The sequence below is a fragment of the Bidens hawaiensis genome, unplaced genomic scaffold (assembly GCF_021521415.1).
Source record: "Bidens hawaiensis isolate Kalapana, Puna unplaced genomic scaffold, B.hawaiensis_p1.1 tig00056047_1, whole genome shotgun sequence".
Taxonomy (NCBI): Eukaryota; Viridiplantae; Streptophyta; class Magnoliopsida; order Asterales; family Asteraceae; genus Bidens; species Bidens hawaiensis.
In genome coordinates this window covers 22804-47572 of record NW_027500108.1, presented here as the reverse complement: position 1 = coordinate 47572, position 24769 = coordinate 22804, and the positions used below count along the sequence as shown (strand labels likewise).

At 33.6% G+C, this 24769-nt stretch overlaps 1 protein-coding gene across 1 annotated transcript; it reads left to right on the top strand.

The window, feature by feature from the left end:
* Positions 1-16929: 16929 nt before the first annotated feature.
* Positions 16930-24335, top strand: LOC143601315 (uncharacterized). The gene is made up of 4 exons (XM_077078760.1): positions 16930-17062; positions 18488-18721; positions 20521-21756; positions 23804-24335. Exons 2-4 carry the CDS (start codon positions 18552-18554, stop codon positions 24321-24323), a joined length of 1926 nt encoding a protein of 641 aa, XP_076934875.1. The 5' UTR covers positions 16930-17062; positions 18488-18551; the 3' UTR covers positions 24324-24335.
* Positions 24336-24769: the final 434 nt, after the last annotated feature.

Here is a 24769-nt window from a genome sequence, read left to right as displayed (position 1 = left end):
TTTATTTGTGTCATTTTTAAATTAATCAAAATAAAAGAAGTTAGTAGTGTTTTAAAATTCTCAGATAGATGATAAGTTGTTAACTTGTTCAACCTCAATATATAAAATTGTTGTACAGTCGTTGACATCGTATTTAAAACAGTATTTGAAGATCTTCTTTAGATTGAAGATCTTCTTTAGATTTTGTTGACTTTTAACTTTTATTTATTTGTATTACGTGAGTCTAATCTGGCATAAATTAGGCTGAGGGGTGTGGGGCTTCAACGGGGGCGCTAGAGCCCCTCCGCTCGCGCCCCCAGGCGCTAACACCACACCACCGGGGCGCTAGCGGGGGCGCTAGCGCGAAAAAACATGCAGGCGTGAGCCTGTTAGCGGCAGAAGAGAGAGTAAAGTGGTCTTGGTTTTGATGAAAAGAGCCGTTGGTTTTATACAAAGAGCCATTGGGCTCTTATTTAATTAAAAAAAAAACGTTTTATCCCTATATAATACCCCATTTCACCCATATCAATCACCACAACTTCAAACCTTCACCCAAAATCAATTCATCTTCTCAACTTTTTTTTAAAAAAATGTCGTGGTACTCGTCTGATTCCGACTCCTCCGAAGAGGATGATTTGCTTCTTCATGTAGGGGGAGTTTTGACCGCAACCGTGGTGGATTTCTTGCAAAATCAAGCCCATCAACCTCGAGTCCCGAGAGTTAGAGCACCACCTCGTGATCGTGATCGATCGGGTGCTAACGATACTTTGATTAGGCATTATTTTAGCCCTCAACCGGTATACGAGGAGTCGGATTTTCGAACTCGTTTCCGAATGAGCAGACAATTGTTCATGCGTATAGCAAGTGATTTAGAGGCACGGTATCCCTTTTTTCAACAAAGGGAGGATGCTAGGGGTCTCCCCGGTTTTACCCCTCTTCAAAAAGGCACGGCTGCTATCCGTCAATTAGCGTACGGCATCTCATCGGACGCTTTGGATGAGTATTTACAGATGTCGAAAAGGGTTGCACGTGAATCCCTTCATTTTTTCTGCCAAGGTAAAAAACATTAATTTTAGTTTTTATTAAATATTTATTACATTTTGTAATATATATTATATGTTTATAGATTATTTTATATACGTAGGAGTCATATCGATTTACTCTCGGAGATATCTGCGTAAACCTACAATGTATGACATCCAACGCATATATGAGGTGCACGCAGAAAAACATGGTTTTCCTGGGATGCTAGGTAGCATCGATTGTACGCATGTTGGATGGGCTATGTGTCCAACGGCCTGGCGAGGTCAGTTCCACCGTGGTGATCATGAAGGGCCGACCCTTATACTTGAGGCGGCGGTGTCACAGGATCTTTGGTTTTGGCATGCTTTTTTTGGTGTTGCTGGGTCAAATAACGACCTTAATGTTATCGATCAGTCACATTTGATCAACGACCTTATCGACGGGGTTGAACCACCTCAATCTTTTGTTGCAAATGGAGAACTCTTCAAGTACGGGTACTATCTGGTCGATGGTATTTACAACGAATGGGCTTTGTTAGTTCAAGCTTTTACAGATCCAATCGCCGACAAACGGAAGTATTTAACGAAGAAGCAAGAGTCTACTAGAAAAGATATTGAAAGAGCTTTTGGAGCTCTGAAAAAACAATATTATGTACTGGCGAACCCGATACGTTATTGGACTCGGGAAAGGATAACGGACGTCGTCTACACGTGTCTGATCCTACACAACATGACGTTAGAAGACGAGGGCAAAGCTATCTGCCAAAACTACCAAGGTGACATTCCGCCACAACCGTCCACAATCAGTGATCAACAAAGACTTCATAACATAGCAAATATCAAGAGCCGTGAGATACACGGGAATCTTCGACATGAGTTGGTTGAACATTTGTGGGCGAGGCGACCCGATGATCTTGTATTAGATTAGTGTTATTATTAAGTATTATTGTTTGTTTAATGTTTAGTATGTTTTTTTTTGTAATTTGAATTTTAGATATTAATGTGTTTTTTTTATTAATGTGTGTTTTTTTAATAATTTATGAGTTTTTTTAATAATACGTTGTTTGAATATATTTATAAAAAATAAAAAAAAAATTTCGCTGGAGCCCCTGTTGGAGCCCCTCCACACCAGGGGCCAGGGCTCCAACGGGGGCTCCAACAACCCCCTTATCCAGTTTCTCTCTCTGCCACACGTCATAATATTATTGGTTGGAGCCCCCACTAAAGCCCCCATTAGAGCCCCCCACACCCCTCAGCCTTAGGCTGAGGGGTGTGGGGCTTCAACGGGGGCGCTAGAGCCCCTCCGCTCGCGCCCCCAAGCGCTAACACCACACCACCGGGGCGCTAACGGGGGCGCTAACGCGAAAAACAATGCAGGCGTGAGCTGGTTAGCGGGAGAAGAGAGAGAGGAGCACACCTTTTGAGGTATTTTGGACCGTTGGGAGCCGAAAAAAACAAAAAAAATATATATTTTCTATATAGGTTTACGGAAAAGAGCCGTTGAGCTCATATTAAATTAAAAAAAAATATTTTCTTAAACTATAAATATATACCTTTATAAAATATACTTCATTTCACAATTATACACCTTTCCTCCTAAAATCCTCTCAAAACTAACACAAAAAAAATGTCGTTGTTTGAATATATTTATAAAAAAATTAAAAAAAAAATTTCGCTGGAGCCCCTCCACACCAGTGGCCAGGGCTCCAACGAGGGCTCCAACAACCCCCTTATCAAGTTTCTCTCTCTGCCACACGTCATAATATTATTGTTTGGAGCCCCTACTAAAGCCCTCATTAAAGCCCCCCACACTCCTCAGCCTTAGTTGAAACCTTATTTTTCTTTTGAAATGACAGTTATTTTTTGTGATTTTACTTTTTAGTTTTTAGTATTTTTCTCTTTTGGTAGCAATGTTGGTAGCAATGTTGTGACGAACCAGATCAGTACCATCTACAGTGGCGAAGCTTGGACTAAGATATCAGAGGGGCCGGACTCAAAATGTATACAAAATTTCACAAACGAAAGGGACCGTGCTCAAATTTTCGGTCGTAAACGGCTAAATTTACACTACGAATAAAAAATTTCGGCCGAAAACGGCTAAATTTTACACCACGTATAAAAAATTCTGGCCCAAAAAGAATAAGTTTTACAATACGTATAAAAAATTTCAGCCGAAAACAGCTAAATTTACATTACGTATAAAAATTTTCGAACGAAATCGGATAAATTTACACTACTACGTAAAAAAACAGCGGGGGCCAGGGCCTCCCCTGGCCCTAAGTATCCTCCACCATTGACCATCTAAATGATCCGCCGCGAAGCGCAAGGGAATCCCACAAGTTAAAATAACTTTATGTTAATAACATATTGTATTTTGTATTTTTTAAAATTATACAATATTATCAATGCCAATATGATAAACGGATTTAGACAACCATCTGTGAGAGAATAGAAAACTGGATGGTCTGTTATTCACATAATAATCTCCTAATATACACAAAGTTAATGAGATAACTCGGGAGATCTAACGAACTATTAAATACAAAATAATACAAATACTACAAATAATTTCATCAGGTGAGATTTAGACAACCATCATGGTTAATGGGTTATCACCTAATACGGTTTCCCCCCTAAAACAAGCAATTTTTTCAAAATTAATCTCATAAACAATCAATTAGTTGAATACACACATCCGAAATATTTTGAATATCATGTTTCTATTAGCTTTGAATTCATTTACCATCCGTAAACTTGTTTATCTATTTAAATTAATAACATGAGGCGGATGAACGGTTGTGGACATGCGATCAATGTGAGTTTTGTTAGTAATTTTAGTGTTATCAACATATATTTTAGCATATTGGATTAAGTTGTCGATCGAGAAAATAACATTAAAGATTAAACGAGTTTGGTGACTTGGAAGTGCGGACTCGATTTAATTCTAATCGTATTTGGGCTTTATTATTGGATTTGATAATATTAATACTCAAACCCAAGTACAAAATCCAATAATAAGCCCAAGAAAATTATAATTAAATTGAGTTCGCACCTCCGTGTCACCTAACCCGATTACTCATTAACGTTATTTTCTCGATTGACAACTTAATCCAATATGCTAAAATATACGTTGATAACACTAAAATTACAAACAAATTTTCTTAGTTTCGTACCTCCAAATTGCATTGGTCATTACATCTCTGGCATTAAACCATGTAAAATATATATGGAGACTTAATTGGGTAATTATGTTATATGGTGGTTTATATGAAGTTATAAACCCATAATCGTACTTATAAGCTTCTCAATTTTCTGTAGCTATTCATCTCCCCGCTAATACAATTGAACAATATTCTATATTATTATTTAAACTAGATTTAGAGCCCGTGTCATAAACGGGATATTTTAATTATAAAGTTACAAGTAAAACAAATAATTACATCGCGTATATAAAAAAATGTATTACATATATACTTGTATCTATATTATGTGTAAATAAATTGATTTTATTTATATCACAAAATAAATTTTTTAAATTAACTTAATAAAAAAAATGGATGTGCAAAAACGTGTGCGAGAATGGTTCTTTCTATTGTAAAATTCATTCTCGGTGTCATATATGTATAATTGAAAGAATTATGGTTATAAACCAATTTTGGAAATAAAACTTCTCATACGATAGTAGTTCTAACCACTCGGCCTAAATACCAAATGAGCGTACCTTTATTGATATATTTATCAATTTACCACCCATCAAAGGAAAATAGAACATTAAATTGTAACGATAAATGTTCTTTAAGAACTGTGTTTTTCTGAGTTACACCATGAAAAAGATTTTGATAAGTTTCAGAGGGATTCTCGACTTTGTCATAATAACATAAAAAATAACATGTTAACCCATTCAATTTGTGAATATTTTGTTTCATTTGAGCATAGTTTTACATGACATACTTCCCATACAACGTTCTGATCACCATTAAAGAAAACTTAATGTTGACATAAATATTTCAAATTTGATAAAAGTTAGAAACATTGATAGGTTTCGGGTGGTATGTCGAAAGTGTTCGCAATATTTTCTTGAATTTTAATAGTTGAGAGAAAAAATTAATGTTGACATAAATATTTCAAATTTGATAAAAGTTAGAAGCATTGATAGGTTTCGGGTGGTATGTCGAAAGTGTTCACAATCTTTTCTTGAATTTTAATAGTTGAGAGAAAAATAGTCAATTTTCCAAATCTCGAGCCTTATAATTATTTCAAAAAATGACATTACAAATAAATTTGAAACCTGAATCATGTTTAAAATTCTAACTTTCATACTCTTAACATTTTAAAGTCAATACTTTGAACCCATAACAAATTTGACGATAAATCTATTTTGCATTTTTAAACTTTTAAAAATAATCAAAATTTTTATTTTTGATCCGTAACAAATTTTGACATAAATGTAATTAACTTATACCAAACAATATATTTACCAACTTTTGACCCATAAAATCAAATTTAAGTTTAAAAAAAAACCTGAAACAATTTTCATTTGAGAAACATGATTTGTTGTTGATTTTTGGAATTCGCCAATTATTTTGAAATATATAGTAAACTAATATGTTAATATTTATATTTATAAAAATATATAGATATTATATAAATATAGTGTAAAAGGAAAGTAAATAATTATTGATTTATTACATATATTAGGGTATTAGTTTTGGAGGGGAAATATTATCAGAATTAACCAAAACATGACAAGTATCCACATTTATTTTACTTTATTAGAATAGGTAGATTTAAATTCTTTTATTTTGTTTGCAGCCCGAAACAATTATACACGGAACTCTTAACGTAAGTCGCCGCCGCTAGTGTACAGAAGTACAAAACTACAAATAAATCTTACGGGAATAATTTGATATATTCATAAAAAAATTATTATTAGATATTACAAATTGGAAGAAAACTTATCAAATTGAAATAAGTGTCAAGTTATTCTATAAAAATGGACAAAAATGAGAATTATGAGAAAAATTTGTAGCAAAAATAAAAAAAACCTTAAAAAAGTGAAAAGTTAATAAAAAAATCATAACTCAGAATTTATTAAAAAAAACGAAAATGTAAAATATATCTTATGATGTTTTTAATATAAGTTAAGTGTCGTAAAATAATTTGGCCTTGCCCATGCCACATGATCAATTTGGCCTTGCCCTTTGAACCACATTCAGATCGTGATAGATAATTGGTAGACCTTGTCAGTTTTACAGCGGCGATAGATAGAATGTACTCTGATGATAATGAGAGGCTGAGATGGATTGCTAGTATGATCGATAATAGTTACATGAACAAGATAATATTTATCATGAATGAGTATATATGCTTGAAAAAAGTTTTTGAGTCGTCCCTGAGGTTTGGTCAGTCCTGCGACTTTCGTCCAAAAAACTTATTTGTTGCAACTGAACCATTGAGGTTTCCCATTTCTTGCCATTTACGTCCAAATCATTAACTCCATCTATTTTCATGGTTAAATACAGGGGCAATTATGGAAAGTTGAGATTAATTTGAAATAAAAGTTAAGAGGGTTAAATTATAATAATTCAATGTAGTTAAAATTCATTTCACTCTGCGTCTCCTTCCAGTCTCGTTCTTCCTGTGCCTAGTCCGGCCACGTCTCCGGCTAACTCCAAAGCAAAACGAGACAACCAAATTAATGTTCCAGACCAACTCGTAACCGCTAAACGAACAAGACTCACTTGTTTTCAAACTCCAATTTCGTGCCATTAACTTCAATTAATCCAGAACCAAAGATTGGGGTAAACAACAACCGCCAACTCCGGCCACCACCGTCGGAGCCGCCTGCCGATCTTACTACCCCCCAACCATCAATTCTGGTTCCCCAACACAATTTTCGTCAAATCCAATACCCGAAATCAAAATCCAAATCCAAATCGTGACGGTGGTAGTTAAATATAACAAACTTTTTATATAATTTACTATAAAACGATTACAATAAAGTGGCAGGCAAACGGGCAACAAGCTGCGCCGATTTTGCACCCCCACCACTTTACGCCTCTCTCTTTAACACGATAATGAGACTCAGGTGGTTTAATCGATCATGGTGGTGAGCATTTGTGTCGGAATCACGTGATGGCAGTTGTAGGCAACTGCGGTGATGGGGTTTTAGGCGGCTGCTGTGGTGATGTGGGTTTCTGGTTTGGTTTATTGATCATGTTTCAAAGGTTTGAGGGTGAAGATGGTGGAAGACCGGGAGATGATGGTGGTGGAGTAATGCAGAGGGGATCAAAATGAGAGAGAGTGATTGATGGATTTTCATTTATATTTGTTTATTGCCTTTTTAGTTTGTTTAGAATTTAAATCATAGTAGTAATAATAATAATAATAATAATAATAATAATAATAATCAAATAAACAAAATAGTAAAAAGACATAAATGCCCCTGACTTAACTATGAAAATAGATGGAGTTAATGCTTTGGACGTAACTGGCAAGAAATAGGAAACCTCAATGGTTTAGTTGCAAAAAATAAGTTTTTTGGACGAAAGTCGCAGAACTGACCAAACCTTAGGGACGATTTTGGCACTTTACTCGAAGTTTTTTGTTTCACTAGTATTATCTTAGAATCTAGCAAACCATGGTGGTAAAGGGCGACAAGCTGTTTTAGATTGGAATATAACGAGGATACAATGTGGTTGACATTGTGATCTCACTTGGCGGAAAACCCTTAGGTTGGAAAATAAAGCAGTTACGACTCGGATAATGGCGGTGGCGACGACGGCCTTGGCAGCGGTTGGTTTGGTGTGGTTTTGTTTATTTATGTGAGTAATCAATATTGAGGACCTGCATGTTGCGGTGGCCTGTAATTGTATATATTAACTAGGTTAAAAAACAATGATAATCCATAACCAACCTCAACAAAACATCGTAACTCGCCATTTCTAAAATCAAGTATGAAATCAAAATATAATTTTGTTAATGATTTAATAATTTTCAAACAAAACTCATGAACTAATTAGTTGAATCATGAGTTAGCTTGTGACTCGTTTTCTTAAATGTGAAATTAATAGGTAACTGGTGGCCCACTTAACTGCATAATGATTGATGGAAAGTAAAACAAAATACCCAACTTACTTGATTCCCAAGTAATTGAATTATGATTGGTGGAAAGCAAAACAAAATACGCACTTAGTTGAATTGTTACTGGTGGAAACCAAAGCAAAACAAATAGTGTTTATGTTAAAGACCAACTTTTTGATGATTAATATAGAGGAAATGTTGCGATAGTCAATGAGAAACTGATTTGAAAACCTGAAGTGTCAAAAATCGATACACATTAGTGGAAGGTGATTGTCGGAGTTGATACATAACGTGATTAAAAGACTTGTGATGCTCTGATGACATTTGAAAGTAAAAAGAGATGTTTATGAAGATGATAGCTATAACAAATTGTTACATGCGCATAATTTCAAATATCTAAGAAACTTAGCATTCTACGTTAATGAGCTACGGTTAACCTTAATATGTATTCCAACAAAATGGCTCAAGCTTGACACAAGCTCAACCCTCTTAACTAAATGTGTTCACGAGTTCGACACAAAACATTGTTCAAACATGTTAGAAATTTACAACCAAAATTCAAACCATGTTTCAAACTAATAAACAAACACTAGCTAAAAGAAACATGAAAAAAAAACCGCATACAACTTAATTGTTCTACTCAAAACAAACTATTATTGTAATGATTTATCTTCTGTAACCAGATTTAACTCACAAATTATCATAAAAATTAAAGGTATTTTATTTCAACTAGTTACATTTGAAACTACCACAAAATTACCCATTTTGATTTGTTACCAAACCGTCTCAACCCGGCCATTTCACCACTTGTCATAATTAGAACAAACATGCAACAAATATTGACTCAATCAAGTACCTCCTAAATTTTGAAAATAGCACATGATTTCAAAGAATTTAACATAAGATTAACAAAAAAATAGAACATCATTGAACAAGAGACACGAGATTTCAACCTGTTCAATTGATACCTTAAAATATGTCACAACCCGACTAAGGGGATTAGTTGTGGCGACCAGTATCAACCAAACGCAACAGAAAATATTAAAATTATTACAATACTAAGTGTCTTGATCCCAAATACAACAAACAGAAAAGGAAATACAAAGTTTACAACAAATGGATTATCCATAAATCTAGCCTATTTATTCTTCTAGCTTCAATTTTAGTTGTAACTTCGTATTGCATCGTGCCTAAGTGCATCACTTCCGATTAATATATGAAAATACATGCTCAAAATATGTCAACAATATGTTGGTGAGGACAGAAGTTTAAGACACATGACACAAATAAAACGAGTATGTTGCATATTAAACAAGTTCACAATCAAACTTGTGTCTACGACCCGTGAACATCAAAATAATAAACCTCTTACCCATACCCCTTATTGTTATGTGTTAATTTTACTTATGTCTACCAACATAAGTTACAAAACAACGCGTATATATGTCACAAGATATATATTTTATCATTCAACGGGTGGTTGTCCCATTGAGTGTGGGGGTCTTCCCTATATAGTACTACCCATATATTGCGTGGCTCCTATTGGAGTAAATGATTGTGCTACAAAGTCGAGGATTGTTTATGGCAGCTAAATTGGTCTTGGTTAATAATACAAGCAAAACAATTTATAAAAACATTTAGGAGTATGTATTCTAAATTCCCCAAAAAGTTTTAAAATTAAAAAAAAGGGAAAACATGAACTCACCTATTAAAGTTTTAATAACAAAAGTGTCTCTTCTAAGCTTGATAATTAAGTCCCCATATTATATTATTGTGTTACAACTTAACTTATACAAAAATTTGTTCTAAATATTGGATCGTCCCAGCGTAGTGGGCCTTACGCAACGGGCTTTCTCTAGAATAGGATTGCCATTGGTTTACCCGAGTATAAAGGTGCACAAAAAACCTGTACCTGAACTGAACCCGAAAAAAACCCAAAATTGAGTTTTTAATACCTAAACCTGTACCCGACGGTACCCGTAGGATACAGATAGAGTATGCATTTCAGTACCAAAATCTGTATCTAGAAAACCGGAACCGAACCCGATTTATACTCGGTAACAACGTTGTAAAATTAGGTTTACAAGGGTACTCTTCGAGTATTCACTACAAAGTATGTCACCAAGACGAGTTTCTGTAACTCCGCGTAGTTACTAAGAATCAATCAAAGTTGGTCAACCTCAGCCAGAATCACATCTAATGGTGAACTTGGGCTAATTTTGACTTAGAAAAAAATAGAACATTATTCGTATTTATATAATATTAAAAAACAAATATCATTCTCTTAATTGATGATTAGCAGTTTTTAGAATAATTTATTATTTAAGAATACATTTCTCTTATTTATATTGATATTCACATATTTTGTTATAAATATTTGTAAATGTATGATGTTTGACATGTATATAATATCCAAAAATTAATTTTCTTTATATTTACCACGTCCGAGTACTCTCCAAGTAATCCGAGTACACCCAACTCCCCAGCCTAGGGTTCGCTTAACGACTTTTGCAACCTTGCTTGGTAATACTGAAAAATACCAAAAAAAAGGTGTAGCCCGTTAAAAACCCAATCTATACTTCAAAACTACCAAAATAAAACCCCAAAAATATGGCTTTTGACTTTTTTCAATACCCGAAAATAGAATATTCAGATACCTGGTTCTTACCCGAACTGAACCCGGTACACAGGTTGGAGAGTCAATACCCGGACCTAACCCAACCTGAGTTTGACCAATACTCGGTCGTACCCGAACCCGGTTCCATACCAGGTATTAGAAAAACCCTACCCGAGTAGACATACTCACCGGTGAAATTCTCTAGCAGCACGTTATATTATCATTTGTTACTGACTTTTAACCATTTGGTTTGGATTGATGATTGTGAGAATGCGACTGCACGTTGCCAGCGGCTCGCTCGTCTTTGGTAGCGACGGTAATTGCCATTGTTTACCCGGGTATCTCGTGCACAAAAAACCTGTCTGATTTTGACTGAACGGTAACACCCCGGCTAAAGCAGAAACGCCTGAGTATGACGTACAGATTGCTCAAACACACGTGACACTATTAGGTAACCATAATAACATTATTTCATTTAAATCTTCATGTAACACAAGTTTATCAAATAATACAAGTTGTAACAAACAAATAAACAAATGATAAGTTGTTCTTTGAATATCTTATAGGCATGCTATGTTCTTCTAATTTTCATCTTCGTATCTTTACACCTATAACATATTGATATAATGCTAAATATATATAAATCCCTTGTATATTTAATATAATATTTTATTAGTTTCCATTTGGTTTTTATTAAAATTTGTATATTACTAACATATTTGAATAATGTAGGTTTCAAGATTTGTTCATGGTTAAAAAGGGCGAAAAAAGAGCTAAAACAAGCTAAACCGGTGAATCGGAGCATCAGAATTGAACCAGACCGCATCAGGAAACAAACCGGACCGGTCAGCCCCCTTATCCGGAGCGCCGCGCGACCGGGAGGCCAAATCCCGCCGCGCGGCTCGCTGGGCATCCCGTTTCGCGTATTTTCTTCGGTTTTTATCAGTTTTGGGCCCAGGAAACCTATTTAAACACCCCTAAACTTAATCCTGATCATACCCTACGAACCAGAGCCAAATTTGGAGTTTCCTGGAGCTTAGGATTGCAATATTTGGTGGGTTTGAAGGCTAGGAATCAGCCGGCGAAGTGCTTATCATCCAAGAACGAAGACCATGAGTTTTATCGCCTTTAATCTTCCATTTTTATTTATTTTCGTCATGATTTCGTCTATTATTGTTTTGTTTGATTTTAAGATGCTAGGCTAAACATTATAGACTGCCTAGGCTTATGATGAACCTTTGTTGACGTTTGATTTTGACTTGGGATTTATTTATCGTTATGGTTTTTATGAACTAGTTAAAAGGTTTAATTATATTAAATTGATGCATATGGATATTTATAATTGTTTGATTAATTATTATTATTCCATAGTTGCCTTGATTATTATTTGTCATTATGATAGGTCGCTATTAGGTCAATTACTTTGTGTTCTTGATTATTTTATGATTGATATGCATTAAGATCATAGGAATAATATTATTTAATCAAATAAACCTAAGTGTGCTGTTAACCTAAATAGCTGTAAGGTGCTAGGTTATTGATAAGTCTTTGTTGATCAGGATTGCTAGATTTAGTTAAGGAGTCTGTCTAGGTTTGATTGATTAACTTTGTCTATCGAGTCAATTGAATATATTAGACTGCCTTTGATTTCTGCGCTGTAAGGTAGAATTTCGTATAAAGGAACTAGTTTGTAATTAATTAGGTAACCGTAAGGAAACTTGATTTTTAATACTGATGTGTGTTAAAACTTATTAGAAACCCATAGGTGTCTCTTGAGAAGGGTCAGGGGTCATATTCGGGTTTTCTCTTAAGCGTCTATTTCACGATCCCAGTTCCATAACTAAATAGTCTCCCGGTTAATTGATAACTGAAACTTAGGGGATTCTAGCCTAGGTGGTTGTTTGTCATCATTTGAATTAAGTCTAGATTTAAGTCGTCTTTAAGTCTTAGTGGTTAATTTAATATTAGTTTAATATTAGTTTTTAGTAAAACCCCCAGTAATATAAATAAATAGTCGTGTATGTAGTTGAGTCTAATTTAGCTAGTTTACGTAATCAATAGAGTCTCGTGGGTTCGATATCCGGACTTAGCTGTACTAGAGTCGACCGGTTCACTTGCCGGTTAGTAGTTTTAGTTAAGTTAAGAGTCTAGAATTATTACTTAGTGTCTAGATTAGTGTTTATTTAGTTAATAAATTAATAACTACTTTTAGCACATCACATATGTATAAAATAAAGTCAGCTATGAACATAGCAGTGAGATTCTCACAGTTTGATATAATACGTAAATATCATACGATTCATGGACAAGTAATAAATGAGCAAGTAAAGTCCTTTATAGTTGGTATCAACCAACGTACTCGGGTAATCACACAAATAAGGTGCTTTCCAGTTGGTAACAACCAACGCACTCGGATAACGAGGCTTTTTTCCACTCGATACAATGGACCTGAGTGCAAAGGGGAGCGTATGATCATACTTATTGAGGCTACCACGTGCAAGTAAAATTCGAGCAAGTAATCAAGTAACACACAAGTCCATCTAGTGAATTGTAGTTTGTAATCGAAATCATAATACTTGAATTTGATAACCAAACGCATTGTAAAGATTGTAAACGGCGAACGAACTGAAATCGTCACAAAAGCCGACTTGAAAGATCCGCACTAGCTAGGATAAACAAATACGAGACTCAATCAACAATCTAACGGGGTTATATACTGATAAGTTATGTTGAGGTTTTGAGATTATAATACAAGCTTTACCAATCTTGATTATTAAATTATTATTTTAGTTAACGGAAATGCGATAATATTATATTATTATTTTATAGGTGACGATGTGAAGGTTATAAAGTTCAAGATTCTTGAATTAATAATTAAAAGTTTAGAAATTTATTTGACGTGTTAACGAAATGAGTTTTAATATTTTAAACGTTACGATATAGATTATTAACGATTTTTATTAATATTTTACAAGAATGGAAGTTCGGTTTTTAAGGGTAAATGGTGAGATATAATATATACTAAATTTATATAATTTTTATTTAGTTTGAACTGATTTTTATAAGTTAATTATGATTTTAAAATTATTTATTAGATTTAATATATATATATAAGGTTAATTAAAAACATTTAATAAAAATAAAGGGGGTTGACCCGGGTCTGCTTGTTACAAGACCATGAAGTTAACCAGTTGAGCTCGGCCATATATTCATTAAAAACTTGATTTTTATTTCTTATATTTACTATTATTTTCAAAGATATATAACTTATTAATGAAAACAGTTAAAAAATGGTTGACCCGGGTTTCAAACCCGGGTCTTCTGTTTAAGAAGACAAAGTTCTAAACACTGGACCATCTACAACATTCAGTGAATCTATGAAAACGACTGTTTATATAAAAACATTCAGCATCATCTACTTCAAAGAAACCCTAGCTTTTTAATTCGTGAAATCTAATCCATGTATGAAAGATTAAGTTTAGGGTTTATGATTAACGAGTTAAAATGGTTCATAAACATAGTTTTATTACCTTAATTGATGCCTGAAAAAGGATGAACGACGGTGGCCGAAATCCGATCGTGATAAGCTTGGTTACGGCTTCTACGTGTTATATTATGTTAATTGATGATGGGTGTGTGCTTTGGCTTACAGGAACAACCTTTTATACTACGAATTGGGTCAAAAACGAGTTAATGTCGATGATTTGATCGCGGATTAATACCCGGCAATGGTTACGGGATTAAACAATGCTTTAGGACGTTGTAAAGCAATTAATATATAGCTTACGGTTTAAAATTGTCGACTAAAGTTGTTACAATATTTAAATGGTCAAAATCATACGTTTTCCGGTGGTTTTAATGTTTCCCGGCGTCAGAATCCGGCGGCCGGAAAAACGGGGAAGGAGGGCCGGCCGGGGGGGGGGGGGGGGCTGGGTTTAGTTAAAATAACATATTTTAAATATATTTTACATTTCACACCCTTAAACTTTCTAGTTTTCTTCAAATCAAATTTAACTAGTTATAACGATAGAACTTGAGATTTTGTAAAAAAATCGAACGTGATATTAATCGAACAAATATTAAATATCAAACATCGGGAATATTTTATTAATAGTAAACGATGAACATAACTACATTGAACGAGAAACGAACGTCAACGAATCTTGGGAATTTAATAATACATCTATATATACATATACAGTGTTAAGTTCACGCGAGAAGTGATCTTAATGTGAGAAATGCGAGAAATCAAATTGACCAATCGCAAATTTTCTTTTCTTTTATAATTAATTTTAATACTAAGAGTAAATTAGTAACAAATGTTTTCTCTATATATGGTAATTATTAATTTTAGTTGGAAGGTTACATTATCATGTGTTTAATTATTATTTTTTAATTTAATGTCAGTATATTCTAGCTACATAAAATAAGAAACACTTTTTTTATTCTTATACAAAATTCAATAATTTTTTTTGTTAGAACATTATCGAACCATATATTTTACGTCCTACACAACATATTTATATACTATATATTTACACAACATTCAAACCTACACCATATATTTACATCATGCACAACATATTTACAAACTATATATTCACACAACATTCAATCATACACAACTTTTCAAATGTTATGTAGGATGTAATATATTGTGTACACTTTGTAGGATTGAATATGGTGTGAATATATAGGGCTTGAATATGCTGTGTAGGTTCTGTAGGGTTGAATATTTGTATAAACATATAGTGCGTAAATATGTTGTGTAGGATGTAAATATATTAATTTTAAACAATAAATTTAGGAAAGAAAAATACCATTAATTTTAAATAATGCATGATAATTTTAAGATGCCAACTTTGAGATGTTAATTTTTCCATTCAGTTAGTGTAAAATATGAATTGAAAATCTAAAAGTATCAAGTTTGTGATTATCAGATAAAAAAAATAATAAATTAACTTTGTTAATTTAGGAAATAAGGAGTCATAGGATGAAGAAATCATGAAGTTTGTGATTATCATTAAATTTCGTCTGTTTCAACGTTTGACATAGTAACAAACTTACAATATTACCCTTTTTTCTTAAAATGCATTAAATTCAATAACTTAAAAATTACAATAATACCATAATCAATGTAGTCCATAGATCAATATTAATCAAATGCTATAATTAATTTCTCACACTTCTCACATTAAGATGACTTCTCTCCTGAACCATCCCCTACATATACATACACACACCCCCATCCATATATATATACTTGAAAAAAAATTCGAAAATTCGAAACGGGTCGGGTTTTCGGTTTTGAAAAGTAACGAAAGTTACCATCAAAATAAAAGTAAATTTGGCAGCTCAACATGTTTGAGATTTCATGTAAACTTCTAATTGCTTCTTATGCTTTATAAAAATCTTTAACCTTTTGTTACAAGTACACTTTTAAAAATCTTATAACTTTACTAAAACCTTTTATATATAGTTATAACGTAAAATTTTTATAATCAATATATTCCTGTGAACCCATATTGGATCGTCCCAGCGTAGTGGGCCCTTACGCAGCGGGTTTTCTTTAGAATAGGACTGCCATTGGTTTACCCGAGTATAGAGGTGCACAAAAAACCTGTACCCTAAACCAAAACTGGGTTTTTAATACCCGAACCCGTACCCGACGCTACCTGTAGAAAACATATAAGGTATGCATTTCAGTACCAAAATCTGTATCCGGAAGACCGGACTCGATTTATAACCGGTAATATCCGAAAAATACCCAAAAAAAGTGGAGCCCCTTAAAAACCCAATCTATACTTCAAAACTACCTAAAGAAAAACCCCGAAAACATAGTATTTCAATACCCGAAAATTTTAGGTAAAACCCCAAAAATATAGTTTTTCAATACCTGAAAATAGGGTATACCCGGTGGCCGGTTCTATACTTGACTTGAACATGACGCATAGGTTAGAGACAATACTCGGATCGAACCTGACCTGAATACCCAAACATGGTTCCATACCGGGTATTAGAAAAACCCCGCTTGTAGACATACTCACCTGCGAATGATGGCGAAGCGTCGGCGCCGGACCTCATCCGCCTCCGACACATCCTCCTCCTCCTCCTCCTCCTCCTCATCATCATCATCTTCTTCGTATTCGAATACTTTCGAAGATTCGGATGCTGATATCCTCTTCGCCGTGACGCTTGCAGCTCTTTCTAACCGTGAATCAACAAACGAAGTTATCCAACAAGCCCTACACCGTATTCTGCTTTCTCTCATAGCAAATTCCACCAGTTCTATTATTACTCCTTCTCACCAAACACTACACGTTCCTTTAGTCTCTTTGCTCCCGGTTCTCCTCAGCTCCAAGTAAGTTTTTTTTATTTATTATTATGCACACCAACTGTTCGATGAAATGTCACTTATTTAAACCTGCATTTTCTGGTGTTTTGTTTATGTATGAATGGTTATGTACTTTAGGGTATATGCATATGTATATATAGTGATGCACACCAACTGTTTGATGAAATGCTCACTTTCAAATTTGCATTTTGTGGTGTTTTGTTTATTTATGAATGCATCACAATAATCAGGATATCTAGTTTAGGGTGGTATATATATATAATGATGCACACCAACTGTTTGATGAAATGCTCACTTTTAAACCTGCACTTTTTTGGTGCTTTGTTTGTTTATGAATTATGAATCGCTCACACGATTAATATGCAGTGGCAAAGCTTGGTCAGAAACGTGCGGGTGTGGGGTTGGGTGGACTTAAAAATTTCAGACTAAAACGGAAAATTTTACACGACGGTTAAAAGTTTTTGACCAAAAACGGGTAAATTTACACTACTTAGCCAAAAAAATGTGGGGGCCGGGGACCCCCCCCCCCCCGGGTCTCTGTTATGCTTCGCCAGTGATTATATGCGATCTTATTGAACCTTTTTTCCCTTGTTGGAATTGGGTGTCAGTATGTTCCTGTAATATATTCATGAAATGCATTACACGATTAGATTATATGCGTTCTTGAAGTTTTTGTTTCTACCTGAATTGTGTGTCAATCTATACTTGTAAAATATTCACGCAGTCTGTTTATGTGTAGGTTAGCATAATATGTGAAATACTGCACACGGACTATTTGATGAAATGCACGCTTTCAAACCTACATATTGTCGTCCTTTGTTTATTTATCAATACATTACACGAGCGGATTATATCTGTTCTTATTGAATCTTTTTTCTTATATTTGAATTGAATGTTAGTCTGTACATGTAAAATATACATACAACCCGTTTATACATTGGTTACTGTGATATGTCTAATGCTGCACCCCAAGTGTTCGATGAAATGCGCACTTTTAAACCTGCATTTTGCCATTTTGTGTTGCTTTGTTTATTAATGAGTACATCACCATAATTAGATTATATGCGCTCTTATTGAATCTTGTTCCTTCATTTGAATTGTACGTCAATCTGTAAATGTAAAATATTCACGCAATCTGTTTATATGTAGGTCAGGGTGAATCATACAATAATACACACCAGGTGTTTGATGAAATGCTCACTTTCAAAGTTGCATTTTGTGATGCTTTGTTTATTTATGAATACATTACACGATCGGATTATATGTGCTCTTGTTGAATCTTTTTGTTTATATTTGAAATTTGAATTGTATGTCAATCTGTACAAGCAAAATATTCATGCGACCTGTTTTTTATGTAGGTTAGGGTGATAAATATAATAATGCACACCAACTGTTTGATAAAATGTTCATTTTCAAAGTTGCGTTTTGCAGATGCTCTGAGATCGCATGTAGTGGTTTGGAGATCGTGGGTGCGGCCTCATTGTTCTCAATTGAAATGAACGAGCAAATTGCTGTGGATGATGAAATAGTGAAAGGGTTGATTACTGCAGTGGTGAGTTCTAGGAGGAGTGTATCAATGGCTGCTTGCAGTGCTGTGCTTGATTTGTTTACTACATCTATTGGACGGTGTAGATTTCTGGAATTCCCTGCCATTGACAATATTATGTGAGCATCACATACTCTTTGTTTGTAATCTGATAGGTCTAATTGTTTTCTGAGGAATATTGCTATTGCATATTCATTAAATGTCCATTAACTTTGGAAATATGCTTGTTGGTTACTTGTTACCTTATCATATTTTGTTACATTAGATGCTCCAGATTGAATCATAGATTACATGACAAATTAGACAACCAAAATACATGAAGCTAGATGCATTTATGAAAGATTGGAATTGTTAAATATAAGTTTCTAAAATAATGTTGCTTTAGTGTTGAAGATGTATGATTGTATTAATGCTAACTTTGATAGCCATATGATAGGTGTTCAGGAAGGAGTTTTTTTTGTTATTAATTAGCGAAAGCATGAAAGGGAACACAATTGAATTGAGGTTACAAAGAATGCATTGATTGCAGTTTCTCATAGTTGGTTCAAGATGGGTCGTTTAGTATAATGGCGTTCAACGACCTGACTCACTCATATCATCAACTTTAGAGGGATTAATATGGATTTCATTGCGAGCGCTGCATCTTGACCACTCGTGATGAAATTTATGCCAATTCACTCTTTTGCTTTTCTGAGTGATTCATTAGTCGCTAACTCCAAAGTTGATGAATATATACGAGTCGGATCATATAATGCTATTATCGAAAAAATAATTTTAATCTAATTTAGAGAGTGCTGCAATCAATGCTCTCTATGACCTCAGTTGTGCCCCTTTCATGCTTTTACTTATATCAACACGAAAAATGACTTCTTTCTTGAACACCTATATGAAATGCAGAAGTTACCATTCTATAAAATCATAAACCATGTTACCATTGGTGGAGAGGATTCAATATAAATGACTGGAATCTATTTGAAAATGTTGTCTAATAACTTAATTATATGTGGAAAGCTGAAAGCTTTCTCATTAAACCTACTCAAAGAGTCAAATGTAGAATAGTATTCCTTTTACTTGTATAATTTATTAAGTTATTCAATTAATATTCTTCCCCTAGATCTTTGCTCTTCTTAGTTATACTAGAAAGGTGCCGCGCGATGCGGCGGATACACAAATCCTAGTAATCATGTAACAATTATAGATGTTCAAGGTTCGTTTGAAACAGTGAAAATGTTTAAACCAATCACCAATTTTGGTCAGACGACAGAAAACGGTTTGGTTTACGGTTTATAACGAAAATCGGCCATATAAAACTGGCCAGAACTGTAAACTTATTATTGAAACTCAATGCGTGAAACCAAACCGTTACTAACGATTCAGTTTAAATTTTCAATCGTTCAGTTACGGTTTTCAATAATAAAAAAATCGAACCAATGGTTTGGCTCACGGTTTAACTTAGAACCGTTAAAACCGAACTGTGAACGCCCATACGTAACGTGTTATTTTTTTTAATTGAAAAAAACTATAGCAATGCCATACCCAAATTAAAGACAATAAAATGCTCATTTTTATGGTGCAATTTTAAAAAAATATATTAACGTATGAAAAAGTTACGGTCGTTGGAAAATTGTTGGTGGGAAGTTGGTTTACAATTAAAATCAAAAGGAATACATGGGTAAAGATGAAAGTTCAAAATTGTAACTATTTCTTAAATTTACAAAAGTTGAGTAAAATTGAGGGGTAATGTTGTAACTATTTCTATGCATATTTTTTGATGGACAAGTTTGCTCGTATCTTACATGCTATAGAAGGTGTAACTTATGCTTTACAACTTGTAAATTACTTAAAAAGTAGGTGTTTTAATTTGCCCATGACTTATGTATTATATATAGTATAGATAATCTGACTTAACATTCTTTAGTTTTTGTTTTCTTCAGGTCCCTAAATCTTCAACACCTTCAGTTTCTTTAGTTATAGAACAACTTGATGATAAAACCTTCTTCAGAATAGGATTAATGGAAGAAGAATATATCATATCACTTCTTAATATTATAGTTATCCTCATCAATGACTGCACATTAGAGCAGCTGGGAAAGATCCCAAAACGACTCTCCAAACGTTTGGTAACGTATTTAACAAATCTGTGGTCACAAGCACACAAACATATTCTAGTAGACAAGGTTCAAGAATCAGAAAAAAGTTTCTATTTAAGCAATATTAGAACTAATCATCTAGCAGAAAGCTTATTCAGACTCTCAATGGAAGGAATCTTTACCACATTATCCACGTTCCAAGAGGTTAAAAAGAGCATATTTCATAATAAATTTGAATCTTTTGTTGTGAATCACTGGGAGAAATCACCATTGCTTATGAATAATCAACTAAATCCTTCATTGCACGATAATATTTTCAGTTCTTTTTCACAATTTATTAAGTCTAAGAAGACCATGCCTTCATTTCTTGAATGTTTACTTCGAAAATTTTCTTCTGCTCTACCAATCGGTTCAGATGAGCTGGATATAATTAGTGTTTTAAAGGAAGCAAGGGAAAATATTGGCTGCCCGTTAGTCTACCAGCAAGATATTCGGGTTGTCAAAACTTTGGATTCTAAATGCGAGGTACATTTTTTTCATGGATCCCACATTCCTTATATATTAACTGCACATGATATTTTGAGATGTGAAGAAGCATATAATGATGGTTACACATTTGCTTTGCGTGGCATGGAGTTTCGTTTCAAAGACATTGCTGCTGTTTCAGAAGGGTTGACTTCTCTTTTTGGTCAACCATCAACAGGGGTAAATATGTACTTAACACCACCAAATTCTCAGGGATTAACTCGTCATCGTGATGACCACTGTGTTCTTGTGTGTCAAATTAGGGGTGTTAAAAGGTGGAAGATCTTTCCTAACCCGTGCCCTAGGTTACCTCGGTTATATGAAAATGTTGATTATTTGGGCGATTTAGAGGGTAAATATGGAAATGAAATGATAGCTGGGTGCAAAGAGTTTCTATTGAAAGAAGGTGATATTTTATATATTCCTCGAGGTTTTCCTCACGAGGCGTGTACGATAACCAGTGGTGATGAAACTGAAAATGAAAATGACGAATTCTCCTTGCATCTTACTCTTGCTATTGAGATTGAGCCTCCATTTGAGTAAGTGCTTAAATTTTTAATATTTCTAGAACAGTTAAACTATCATTAAGCTGAAAATGATACATATAGATGGACTTTACAGAAACTTACATTTATAAAAAGTTCAAATGTTAATGTGTTTGAAGGATTTGGGTATGCACGGCAAAACACTTTATTAATAATCTAATTTGACCATGTGTCTGAGCTATTTTGTGTTGTATTTTAATTTGGCTACAACATGTCACGTTAATAAGTGGCTTATGTTAAATAGTGTTAAATGTGGAATAGGGTTCTTTATGGCTTAAAGGCACTGTGAAAAAAAAAGCTTTTAAGCAGCAATTATGTGAGTTCGATGGGGGTCGGATTTGATCTCAAACTGAACCAAAAACTGAAAATTCAGTTTTTTTTGGGTTTTCAAAAACCGTTCGATTATGGTTTTTTTGGTTTTAGTTTTTACAGTGGTTTGGTTTTACCATACGGGCTTGAAATTTTGGGCCAAAAAAGTTGGCCAAAAATAATAAAATTTGGGTCTGAAACTTTGGGCTTAAATTTTTTTGTTATTACACGTTTGTACCTAAAACTTTTGGGCTACACCATTTGTTAGTTTCTTATAAATCACTTAAAATCAGGTTTTTCAGTTACGTTTCGGTTTGGTATTTGCGGTTTTTTGGTTGATAGCACCGAAACCAAACCGAAAAAGTGGTTTAAAATAAATCATAAGACTAAACCGTCGGTTTTTTATTGGGTTTGTTTATTTTGGTTCGGCTACGCTTCGGTTATTTCAGATCAGTCACACCCTGAAGTTTGACATGAAAGATTGGGTCATCTGTTCTGTTACTAGGACAAAATTACTTCGATTTAAACGTTATGTTAGCCAGCATTTATTAGAAAGCAGGTTAAATTCCTATAAGTTTTGCAAAGTTTCACTAGCAACATATGTGAGAAATTAAAGATGTTATTATTATAAAAATTGTTTAAAAGATATGTATGATTTGGTTTTTCTTTGTATTATAGACCATGAACATTGCAATAATAGGATCTGTCTAGTAGGTACCAAACAGAAAATGAATAAAAACAAGAAAACAAAAAATGACATTTTAAGTGCTTAACTTTTTATAATCATGAACATCATGTTCCTTTTCATGTTGGACCCATGGTTATAAGTACTGATAACGTGCTTGAGATTCAGATTGCATGACCGTTAGCTTGACCGAGTTAGTTGATTGTTTTCATGTGCTTCAAGTATGTATTTATCTAACGATTATTGTAATATGATACCAGTAACGCATCTGGTTGTTTTATATGACCAAATTGACATTATTTGAAACCATCCCACCATGAATAACTTTGAATGTTAAGTTGTCTGTTTTAGGATAATATTTCTTGTGATGACGGATACTTTTGTCCATTTTTGTATGATCTGTCTATTTTTTTTTCATGTATTAAATGTTAGTATAATGTTAACCTGAGATGATATTAAGATAAATATTAAAATTATTTTTTTGAATTGAATTGTTTACACTTGGTCTTGTATTTTAATTATGCGATTTGTCGCAAGTGTGTGCAGTTTAATGATAGCTTCACAATTTAGTTTGAAAAATGCATTGGAGTTTGATGTCATATTTACTATCTGTTATTATTACATGTAAATTTTGAATGTTCACTACTTTATTGTATAATGAACTTAAAAACAAATAACATAAAGATGCATGTGGACTGGTCAATACGTGTCATAATAATCCATAGTATGAGCATGTGATGTGGACCAGATACACACATCAATCTTATTTTTGTAAGTGACATCTTGCGTTTTATTCAAAGATTATGATTAAACTTTGTGATATTGTTGTTTTTGTAACTATAATTAACACATTGAATATCTATTAACTACGTTTATAAAATATTCAATGTGTTAATTATAATGTGTTATTCAAAGATTAAGATTAAACTTTGTAATAATGCTGCTTTTGTAATCATAACTAATTTATTTAAAGAATAGACAAAAGGCTTAATGGGTCAATTCACCCGACCCATTTCACCAGTACCAAAACTGACCCGTTTCTTGCAGGTGGGAAGGCTTTATTCATGTAGCTCTCCATCATTGGGGTTATAACTATAATCTTGATGACGTGGCGGTGCACTTGATGCATATTGCAGTCAAGCTGATTGGTAATGTGGATCCCATGTGGCGAAAAGCTTGTTTAATTGGTGCAGTTAGTGAAAACTTTCTACAATCTCATCAACGGTCAACTTTCAACTATTTGCTCAGTATAATTAACTCTGAAGGTAATTTCAATCATGTGTTTTCCAATTTAGAAGCGGCTGTTAGAAAAAATCAAGATATTTTTGAAAATTTGAGATGGATCTGCCATCTTGACCAAAAAAAGTCAACAATCATGACGGAAGACCTATTTCATTTAGTTAATCAAACGGATAAAGTTGAAGCAGCTTTTATGGAGGCTAAGTCTAAATTCTGCAATGAAGTAGTATTTGATGATGTGGTACATGATTATAGTTTGCTACTAGAAAAATATAGGAGCATGCGGAATCGATACATAAATGGGATGTTAGCTTTGAGTTGCATTTAGTTATTTAAACAATAGTTGCTAATGAATTTAAATTTGAAGAAAACTTCTCTTTTTTGAGTTTTTCTTCTTTTGGGTAGCAAGTAATTTAGAGGTGAAAATGGGCTGTATTTTTTGTGTATGGGTCACAGCAGGTCAGGACGGTTAGACCTAAAGTCCTTTTGGTTTACAAAATTTATATCATCATTAATAACCAGTGTCAAATCTAGAAGTGTAAATGAGTTGAGTACTAACTCAACCAGGCTTGAGCTTTGCTCATTTCGAGTTTTATTTTTAACGCTCGAGCGTGGCTTGTGAGTAGTTTTTCAAGGTTGATTTCGGCTCATTTAAAATTTATTGATTAATTTATATATATTTTATATATATTCATAATTATATGTGTACATTTTTTAATAATAATTTCTATATATAACAATATTTTTATTTAGTTATTTTTATCATAGTTTTAT

Coding starts and splice junctions, on each gene's coding strand:
- LOC143601315 (XM_077078760.1), top strand. CDS start 18,552: ATGAACGAGCAAATTGCTGTGGATGATGAAATAGTGAAAGGGTTGATT. Junction 18,722..20,520: donor CCTGCCATTGACAATATTAT/GTGAGCATCACA, acceptor AACATTCTTTAG/TTTTTGTTTTCTTCAGGTCC. Junction 21,757..23,803: donor GAGATTGAGCCTCCATTTGA/GTAAGTGCTTAA, acceptor CGTTTCTTGCAG/GTGGGAAGGCTTTATTCATG.